We start from the raw sequence: 11,361 nt of genomic DNA, 5'->3' as shown, positions 1-11,361 counted from the left end.
AGAACATGATCCTAAGTTGTATTCTCAAATTTTTTTTTTTTTCCTAAAATTTGCATATGTATGCCTAACACAAAACTGACTCCTTACAATAGGTCACTGACTTTATAAAACACTAATTATTCTTTTTCACCTATCACTTATGAAAGTGATAAGCTCCACATCTCCCAGAAAATCTTTTTATACAACTTGAGGAAATACCTCCAAGTAACATCGTTTTCAACCTCACAAACACATTGTCAATGGAAAAATCTCACTATTGGCACCTATTGCTACATTTGAGAGTTACACTCTCCTAAAATGAATTTTTAAGTGGGAGTCATCAACCTTAATAAAATGTCTATAACCCTTCAAAAACCTCTTCTTTTGTGTAGCAAAAGTTAAAAAAAAAAAAACACCCGATAAAAATAGGGCTAGAGGGAACTTCTTCCCTTAGTACTTTGAGGACAATCATGAATCCTAAATCATTAACCAATATCATGTAAGTATACTTTTATGACCAATTAAAGGAGTTTACATAATTCTCACAATCATTTTAATGGCTATTTTCATAACTCTATACAGTTTTGTGTGATGAATCTTCAAAAATGTTCCTTATCGAACTACTCTGCCAAAGACTTAATGCTAGAGTATTTTTATGACTTGATAAAACTATCTAGTTTTTAAGTAATTCGTGCATAACTAACATTACGGTTATTCTACACCCTAATGCAAGTGTGTGTATGCTTATATATACGAATTTGGTAGAATTGTTCATCTACCATCATTGTAGCATATAGTCGGAAGGAACAACTAGTTGATCTATATACAATTTTAATTCCTCTCCTTTCATTGTATATTTTCTTCAAAGCAAAACCTCTTTGGATAGTGTAATCTTCCAACACCTTCATAAAATGGTCAACACTTTAAAGCACTTGGTCCACCTTTAGATAAATCTTACCATCACTAGCATATCTAACTGACTTACCTTTCATAAATCTTAGATAGCTTACTTGCAGCAACATTCTCTACACTCAATGCCCCAGAATTCTCAACTGCACTGTCAAAATCATGATTAGATAGTACATTAGTTTCATTGTTTATGCCGCAATCTCCTCCCCATCCTTATTTTCATTTTTGAGATCATCTTCATTAGTATGAAAAATTTCATCTTCCTAAGATGCATCACTTCAATGAAATTCATCATCATGGCACTCAATTTGGGGTATATGTGGTTCAACTTCATCAAAACCTTCACTCAAGTCAATTGGGTTTGATAGTTGGATAGTGGGTTTTGATGGTTGAATGTTTGGGGTTGCAGAGTTGGAATAAATTTTGTGTCATGGAATAAATTCAATATTCATTTCAACATTTTGTTCCCTGGCTTTACAATATTATACATATAACATGTCTTCATCACCTTCAATTTTATATTTATACTCACTAGAAGGCATTTTAGTCTCAACCTTAATATTTTAACTAAAATACAAACTATACATATACATTCTCATGTGTAATACATTATTTTATTTACTTTATGAAGCATCTAAACTATAAACATAAGCAATTAAACTATAAATATAACATCATAAATATTAAAAAATATATTTATTTATATATTTAAGATGAGTATATATAGTTCTATTGTTTTATTTTTATAGAAAAGTCATATTTATAATTTTAGTTGGATGACATTCTATTTAGATAATATAAAATTATCATACGTGTAAATTTTATATATATATGAATTATAATCTAAAGCAATGCTATGTGTACCCAATTTTGATACACAATTTATATACACAGTGATGTGTCATCATATAATTAGGTAATTTTAAAATATGTCATCATATGATCAAAAAATATTCAATCACATGATGACACATCATCTGTGTACATAAATTGTGTACCAAAAATGGGTAAACATAGTTTTATTGTTATAATCTAATATGATTCTTTTTTTATGTATTTTCTTTTATGATCTTAAAATCATCGTATTTATATAAAAATATGTTGATTAGTCCTATGTATCTCCTCTGAAATTAACATTTATGACGAATGATAATTCTATTAGTTTTAATTATTTTTTAATATAAAAACTTTGGTTTTTTCCTTAATTTTTTTATTTATTCATTCAACTTCAATTTGGTTTTGTTTTTCTCTCGAATGTTTGTTAGTTATAAACAGTTAATTATAACTAAAAAGAAAACGAGACTATGGTTGATTTGCTTTAGTAAAAGGCCAAAAGACTTGCTCTCTTTCAAGACTTGGTTTATTTTTAAATTATCATCCGCTAAGTTTTAAAGATTTAAATATTTATTTATCATTTAATTTATGTTAAAATTTATCGTTAGTTACATGAGTTAAATCGTCATTTAACCAATAATATCAAAAAACTAAAATTTTACCTCATTTTTTCTTTTTAATTTAAAAGCTAATAATTTTCTTTTATTCAAAAGTTTAAAAAAGTTACTTTTTTTCTCTTTAGGGTTTCATCATTTTCCCTTCCTTGTTCGGTGACATTTCTTTGACCAATCTCTCATACCTTCTTCTCTATTAGGGCTCTTTCTCGCCTCTCGAACAAAGATGAATCAAAGATTGGGTTGAGATGAGACAAAACAAGGAAGGGCAACGAATCTCAACCATGAATCGAAGATCCGTCATAGGACAAATTGAAGCATCTCTTGAGTGTCGACTAAGAGTCTCCTGAGCATCGTCTAGAAAAATAAAGATGAATCATCTTTATCTACCTAAATCGTCAATTTGTTTTCGTCTCTTGATCAGGTGAAAACAATTCGCCTTTGTTCACTTCTTCGACCTTTTTCCAAGTGAGAGTCGCAGATGGGTGGAAAGGTCGAGTTTGATCGTTAGAAAAAGAGAAAAATTACAAATTCTAGAAGGAAAATATAATTTTTTAACACTTAAGTTGAGAAGAAATTATAAATTTTTAAAGCCAAAATAGGGAAGTTAGATAAATTTTTTTAATATTATTAATTAAATGACAATAATATCTTTAGATTTAATGAATTTTATTAACTTCAACAGTTGACTAATAAGTATTTAAATTTTTAAAACTTAATAAATAGATATTTAAGTTTTTAACTTAGCGAGTAAAAATTTGAAAATAAATTAAACCTTAGGTGAGAATAACTCTTTTGACCCTTAATAAAATAAAAAGGACAAATTGAAATTTATAAAATTCTAAAATATGTAAAAAAAAATAAAATCGTAAACATCCTTTACATAAAATTATTTTTTATGTGAAAAAATTGAAATATTTTTAAAACCAAAGGCTGTTATAGTGCAATATGATTTTATTCTTCATTATTGAAAACCGAAATTAATATTTGATTTATTTGTTTGGTTTAAAAGATCCTGTTTATTGAATATAATATAGAAATTAAAAATATATATTTAATATGAGTAACCAGCGTTTTCCATCTTTAATTAAATAACATTATTTTAACTAAAATCAAACTTTAATTTTAAAAAATTATCCGCGTCAAGATAAAATAATAATTTTGTCAACGATCAATTTTAAAACAAAAAAGGTTTTTATTAGACCGTGACTTTTAAAACATAACAATTTTATCCTTAAAGAGGTTTAAAAATTAATTGATCAATTTTTGAAAATTTTCAAATTTTTTATATTTTAAAATTATTATACGGTCTCAGTAATTATAATATGATATTTATATATAAAAATTGTTATATTTTGCTCAATTATTTTGGGTGTAAAATTATTTTTGAAACTATTGAGTGCAAACTAATATTTAAAATAATTTTAAAAGACAATTGATTTTTTTTTAATTTCTAATACCAGATAAAAATTCAAAAAGACCCTTAATAATGTGAAATATTATAATTTATCTTTAATATACAATTATACAAAAAATATATCTCTATTTATAGAAGATAAGATCAAATGAATGAAGGCGAAAGGAAGAGAAATAGGAAGTTTTGTATATAATTTGAATATTTAAAAAAATATTTTTAATTTTTATTAATTTAAAATTATATAATAATTTTAAAAAATAAAAACAGAATAGATAAAATATTAATTTTTTTTAATATTATTATTTTATTAACCAAATTTAAATTTTAAAGAAAAAAATATTATTTATTTTTTTTTTAGATAAAAAATATTATTTATACCAACCATTAGGCTAAAACTTGGGTGGGCAAATGTTATATTTTATTAGGATATTAATTAAAATACTCACATTTCATATGTCAAAAGCAAAATTGCCCAAGATTTTATTTTTAATAAAATTATATTTAGATTTTCAACTTTCATTTACCATTGTTGTGTTGTGGCTAATTATTTTATTTTTATTTTTTAAAAAATAATGACTTCTTCGCAGTCACCGTCGCCTCAACGTTCTCGAAGCAATAACAACAACGATGAGAGGCCAAGGTTCTTTGACTCCAAAGCCAAGAACAAGTGTTGGGCAGACGCCGAAACGGTGCCGGGTCGACACCCTGACAGGTGGCGCAAAGATGCTGCTGGTAACATAGTCTGCAAGCGCTTCGTTAACTGCTATGGTTGCCTCTGCTTTGAATACGATCACATCGTTCCCTTTTCTAAAGGTTACTCACTAAGTTTTCTGTTTTTGGGTTCTTTATTGAGTGGCTTGATCTTCATCTTTTAGTTTCAAAGTTAGCTTCTTGAGGTTCATTTTTTAGTTATTTTGTGGGTTTTCAATATATTAAGTCTCTAGAGTATTTTGGATTGGATTTTGAGCTGAAATTGTGGGAATAAGGAGCAAACTTGATGTTAAAAATGTCATATTTTTTATTGATTGGCACTTAAAAGCAAGTGATAGCTAAACTGGGTTAATTGAATATTGTGGGTTACTTGATGTGAGACTTTCAATGTCGTAAAATTTGAACGCGTGAAATAAGATTATAATTGTTGTTTTGTTTCATTTTAGTCTTTTTCTCACTAATGGTAGTGCAGGGATATGACTGATTTGTACTGGAATTTGGTTTTGAGCTTGATTGTGATTTGGGGTTGCATTTTAGGTGGTGAATCAACGGCGGATAATTGTCAAATTCTTCAAACTAGAGTAAACAGGTTTAAATCAGACAAAGAAATGGTAGATAAAACTCAGCTGCAAGGTTATTCTTGCGACGTCAAATTTACTGGTATCTTTGCCTTGTTCATTTTTCTTCGATTTCTTCAATGTATTGTGTTTTGTGTGACATGTTGGCATGGTGTATGATGTTTCACTTTCATTTGCTGTTCATAATGGGCTAGTAAAGTTATATTTGAATCAGAAAAAAGCAAAACAAAACGTATAATTCAGGTTCAAACACTTATCATTGTGCTGTGATAACACTGTGTTAACACTTGATTGGCTTATCTCCATGAGTTTCTGAGAGAGAGTAATAATTATGATAAACATCTTAAATCATGCACTCTTTGACCTTTTAGGTGGGCATTTTTGGAGTGGGGTTATAAGACTGGAATAGCTTGGTAATATCTTTGCATTATTGACAAGGTTATTATGTCTGAAGAAGGTGTTGATCTTGATCTTATTCCAAAATTATTACCCACCTGAAATCATCTTATTGTCTATTACTCATCTTCAGTTTACTATAGGATGTGAAGGGCTTGTATTAGTTTATTAGTGATTCCACATGGAAAAATTTGGTGAATATAAGTGTGTTGGTGGTATGGCTTCTAAAAGTTGCATGTATTTTCCTAAGCATTGCAGTCAATACATTTGGAGACAATAATCCTCTCTTGATATGAGCTCACCTTAGTTTTTAAAGATTTCAAGTCACGTGTGAATTTTTGTTTATTTATGGTTAAAATCTATTTGTCCAGTATATTTCTATTTTGTAACAACCAATCACATTTCTTTAAAAGATAATATCTGATCTTAGATTAGAAGAGGATCCTGTTCCTATATGTGGAAATTTCTGAAATGCTTCCCAAGATTGCAATGGCATTATCTATTTTTTCTATGGATAATTCCTTATACAACACTAAAGCAAAGATCCTCTCAATCCTGTTATTATATGTTCAGTATCATTGCAGTCAATTTCAGGGCCAACGTCTGGGTCTCTGTATTTCAAGTGTCTTTCTTGAATTTAATGTTTGTCTATTACTGTATAATTGACTTTTGTGGCTCATAGAGGATTTATACTTGTAATTATTTTAGTAGGACATTCCTCAACTAGGTTGTTCAAAAGGGTAGGCTATAATTTGTTCTATGAATTTGTTTGGCGCATAGTTTTATTCCTTGGTTGGGCTTCTTGTTTGCACTATCTTTTCTTCTTTATTTATATATTTTAACATGTTGGCACCTATATTGTGCACATGTTTTGAAATAATTGAAAAAATCTGTGACTTGCTCTTATGTGTTAGGATTCTCTGCAATATTCAGGTTTAATATAAGTATATAACAATGTTGTGTACTACCTTGTAGATTTCAGTAGTTATACATCAGGCCTTCATGGTTATGAAAACGAACCCAAAATGACACTAAAACTTGGTTGCATCAGAATTGGTGGTGCAGAGAACTCACTCTTCTGTTTCCAAAACTGCTGACTTTGGTGATTGTGTGGACAGTTTTAGGACATTCTCTTCCCTAGTTTTGTTTTACTTTAGATTGTTAGGTTGATATGTCATCTGTTCTATAGTAAGAGGACTTAAGGGCAGAACTTACTATTTGCCTTACTAGTAAAAGGATTATTGAATTGGCTCACTCCCCAGATACTAGGAAATTAATGACGGTAAGATTCAATATGGTTTAGGGTACCACCCATGGACTAGATAAGAGATTAAACTTGAAGCAAGGAGCATCTTCTACCACATTCTTGAATATCACATTCTGTACCCATGTTAAAAACCCAATCGTGGCTGAATTGACTTTCTACGACTTTGGATAGAAATTCAGTTCCTTGAATGCTGTGTCTGAGAAAATCTTTCTGTGCTAAGATATTTGTGATATATTTTTGGTTTTATGCTTGAATAAAACAGTGAATTCAGTTACAGTATGGAAAAAGACCTTATTTACCATGAACACATACTTACTCAGTAATCAAACAAGGGTGCAGTAGAGTAGCAGCAGTAATAATTTAGCTTGAGTAGCTTTTTTTCTAGGATTAGTATGTACAGCTTTATCAGTTTGATATCTAGCTTGTTTGAGTGGTCATTAAATTGGTTAAGATATTTTGAATGAAGGCTTACAACAATCCATAAAGGATTGGATTCAAGTCAAACTGGATTCGATCTAAGCTTGTTCGAATTGGATTCGAACGAGTCCTAATCGAGCAAACTCGAGCTTGAACTCGACCTTAAGGAGTGTTTGGCTCATCAAACTCCCATGAGTCTGAACAAATTCAATTCAAATCGACTAAAATGACATTGTTTTGACCAATACGCATCAAAACGACGTCATTTTTGACTTGGATGTAGTACCAAGCTGAGTTCAAAGCTCAGCTCGACACTATAATTGAACTTCAGCTTGCCGATTATTTGCATGGACCATATCCCCTCAATTTTTGACTAATTTCCACAATGATCACCATCCATCAATCTTTGGTCCCATGGATCCTCATGAAGACCCTTTACATACAGCTCAAACCAATTAATTTGTTCATTACATTGCTGGGAAAATGGTCCCAGGATCTCCTCTTGCCTTTCCTTGCAGCACAAGATGCAACTGTCATCAAAGACTTGTCTATGTTCTTTCACATAAGTCATACTGTTGTTTTGTACCAAGTTTTCATGACTTTGTTTTATAGCACATGTTTTTCCAATTGCAGGCAAGGAATTGGACATTATTGAGATGGCCGTTTATGGGGATGTAATCCGGCCAGGAAATCATTGCCGTTGCAAAACTGTAGCAGAAATGCTTGGTAAAAACAAGCCAAAAGATCACTTGGCTGCATGCAAATTGCCACAAGGTGGTGAATCGCCATAGCAAATGGGAACAATATATTCTGTTGCGGCATTCTTTGCAATTTTGAATTCAGAGTCTCTTGGTATTATGTTAGCTACAATGAATCTCCACTAAACCATTTGAACAATTGTTGTAAGATTTGGTTCAACTCTTGGCTACAGTAAAACTTGTGCAATTCAAGGGGACTTTCAAATTAAATCTTAATTCTAAAACACATTTGTGTCCTGGTTAGAGCTCATGTTTCTGGGAAAATAATCTACACCAAAAGCATATATATTGCTCGGCATTTAATCTGCAAGCCACACTACAATATGACTAGGTTTTTAAAAAAATAATAATAATAAAGAAATCTTATTTGAATGGGACTTTTTCATGGTTAAACTGTTATATCAATCGGGTGAAATCTTGAAACCAATGACTGATTTTATAATCATAAAATCATGTATGTCGGAAGTTTGATTTTGATATTGTAACAACCCTCTTTAGAAATACTATCCATCGGAGGAGAAATGTTATGAATTAATATCCGGAGCGTTTATTATTTATTTATTTTTTCAAAAACTACTTGGAACTCAACTTATTACTGAAAGTATTTAGAAATTATTTTAAGAAAACTAAAAATCTGGAAGTGAACAAAAGATGTATATATCTCATATGAAAACATTTGAAAACATGGAGTAATCGTATACAACTGTATAATCATCTCAAAAAGATCAAAAGTCAACAAGAACAACTAAAGATAACCTGTTCCAACCGGATCTATCTTTGCTGACCTGACCTTGCCTCGTCGCTACCTCGATCACTTGTACCTGCAATCATAAAAGAAAAGGAAGTGAGAGATAAGAAATCTCAGTAAGGGGAAAGAATTAAGTAAACTATCATTTTTCCTGTTCTAACTCACTCTCGGGACTCAACCTCATATCATAACCTTCATAAGAAATCGATGGGATAATCTAGTTCATTCTTTACTATTTGGGTCATACTTTATCCCATCTGGTGTCTATTTGATACTTTCTGGAAGTTGACTATAGAGATTTAACACTTTTCTAAGCTCGAGCTCTCTTCCTTTCTCTCACTACACCATTTTTGAATCTGAATTGAGCTCTACTGTGAGCATGCTCTACTGCGAGCGGACCCTACTAGGGGTCTATGTCCTACTACAGACATGTCCTACTACGGACGTGCCTTACTGCGGACGGTGTAGTGTAAAGTGCCCCCTCATAGTTCATAGCATACATGCGTGTCTTATATCTTACTAATCTTGCTTCTATCTAAATCTATTCATAACTCACCAAACCATACTCTTGGGACGACTCTTGAATGTTGAGCCCCAAATTTATTTTCTTGTTTTTCTTTCTTTTCTTCTTCTTTTCTTTTTCTCTCATTTCTTTCCTTTCCTTTCTTTCTTTCTTCCTTTCTTTCTTTCTTCCTTTCCTTTTTCTCCTTCTTTTCTTTCTTTCCAAAAACTGGAAAAGACTGTTTACGAGACTGTTTATGTGGTAGGACAACCTTCTTTTTCATACAATTTAACAATTTCAACGGTCTCTACTTCATACAAGCTATCTATCGTTGAAAAGAGGATTCAAAGAGCTTTCCAATAAGCTATAATAACACTCATAATTCATTAGATAAGACAGTCAAAATGTGAGATGAAATCAATGGTAAAAAACTGTCTTCACTATTTATTTGGTAAAACAGTCCTTTTGGTTGATACAATATTTAACAGTCCAAATAATCTTTAATTCATACAAGCTATATATCATTGGAAAGAAGATTCAAAGAGCTTTCCAACAAGCTATAATAACACTCATGATTCATCAGATAAGACAACCAAAACGTGAGACGAAATCAGTGGCAAAACTATAAATATTATCCAACTTTTTGCCATGAACAAAATCACACACATAGATACCCCAAATAGCAAAACAACATTTCTTAACTTCAAAATCATCATTTATAACATAGATCTAAGGAACCAAAAACATAAAATATGAAACATATCAAGGATAATACCTCTTACCTTGTTTTGAGCCAATCTTTGCAAATTGACTTCTTTTTCCTTGTCTTGCTTCCTTTGTCACCAAAATCACATTAAATCAACACTAAAATACACTAACATATTTATGTAACATATATCAAATATATATATAATCATAGGTAAAGGGAAAAGAATGAGATCTTTTGGTTACTAAGGCTTCCAAAGTGTTTCTTTGTTTCCTTTTCTTATTTTGTCTTCCAAAACTCTTTCAATTCCTTCCTTTATCTTCACAAAACAAAGGAAAATAGCATGAGAAATGGTGGCTGCTGGAATGGACGGGAAGATAACAGAAAAACCTTGAAGTTTCTTTATTTTGTCTTTTTCCTCTTTATATACATCTTTAACTCTTTCTCTTTATATCTTTTTTTTTTTTTGTATATATATATATATATATTTAAAATTAGAAATATCTCAAAACATGATCAAAAAACATAAATACTCTGAAACATACCTAAGGGTATTACAGATATATTATCGGTGAATTTAAAATCCATACTCATTCAATTGGGGGGACCATTTTTTCATGTTATGAACAAATGTTAATCGCTGTCGTGGAACTTGCTTGCTTAGCTGGTTAAATTGGAGTCTTGTCTTGCTAGCACAAAAGTAGTCTTTACGCTGCCTGTTCTCTATTCTGCCAGTGACTTTTATATTTGCCCTAAATTTTCCTTCTTGAAGCCATCCATAAATTCCAGAAGAAGTAGTTCAATGCTGGAACAGACACAAAAGTAGGAGGATTTTTTATTTTTTGCTTTATTACGAGAAATCTCATTGGAGTTAAATTATCTTTTAAAAATAAAACTAATCACATTTATTAAATCAAACTCTCGGTTCAGTGATCACTCTCACAATCACTGAATCAGATAAACAAAAATTTGATTTTAATGTGTTATCAAAAAAGTTGACAATTGTGAGAAAATGTCAAGATTGTTGGATGGGTTATACTTCCTTTGAAGGCTGAATTTAGAAGTCACTTTCTGGAAGAGCCTCAAAGGTCCATTCCCCACCATCAAATACTAGATCAAATTGACCGCAGCTTCTTGGGATGCCACCGACCAAGTTTTTGGTTGGGCAGTTGTCCTTGTCACCTCAAGAATAATCCATGGTGTTGAGCTTACAAAATAAAATTATATTTACAAATAAATTGCATAAACATACCAGTATAAATTGGGATAACAATTTATAATTAAATAGCATAATTATTTATTTTTTTCTTATTTTAAAATTACTTAATTAAATATTTTCATATGAGTTTATATAAATACATTTGTACAATTTATAAATGTTTTTTGAATAAGAGTAGAGTGTGATAGATATCTTCTTTTTTAATAAGAAAATCCTACTTTAGTCAGATCGTCTTTTTAAAATTAATCAGATAAAATAAGTAAAATTTCAGATTTAATGATCGACCTCATGATTACTACATCTAGG

General features: G+C 30.4%; 1 protein-coding gene across 1 annotated transcript; it reads left to right on the top strand.

Annotated features, from left to right (window-relative positions):
* The first annotated feature begins 4,270 nt into the window (after nucleotides 1-4,270).
* LOC123203977 lies at nucleotides 4,271-8,106 on the top strand. The gene is made up of 3 exons (XM_044620480.1): nucleotides 4,271-4,566; nucleotides 5,002-5,124; nucleotides 7,756-8,106. The coding sequence occupies exons 1-3, from the start codon at nucleotides 4,326-4,328 to the stop codon at nucleotides 7,911-7,913; spliced, it is 522 nt and encodes a 173-aa protein (XP_044476415.1). The 5' UTR covers nucleotides 4,271-4,325; the 3' UTR covers nucleotides 7,914-8,106.
* The last annotated feature ends 3,255 nt before the right edge of the window (nucleotides 8,107-11,361 follow it).

The sequence above is a fragment of the Mangifera indica genome, chromosome 20, assembly GCF_011075055.1.
Source record: "Mangifera indica cultivar Alphonso chromosome 20, CATAS_Mindica_2.1, whole genome shotgun sequence".
Taxonomy (NCBI): domain Eukaryota; kingdom Viridiplantae; phylum Streptophyta; class Magnoliopsida; order Sapindales; family Anacardiaceae; genus Mangifera; species Mangifera indica.
This window is presented reverse-complemented; position numbering and strand designations above follow the sequence as displayed.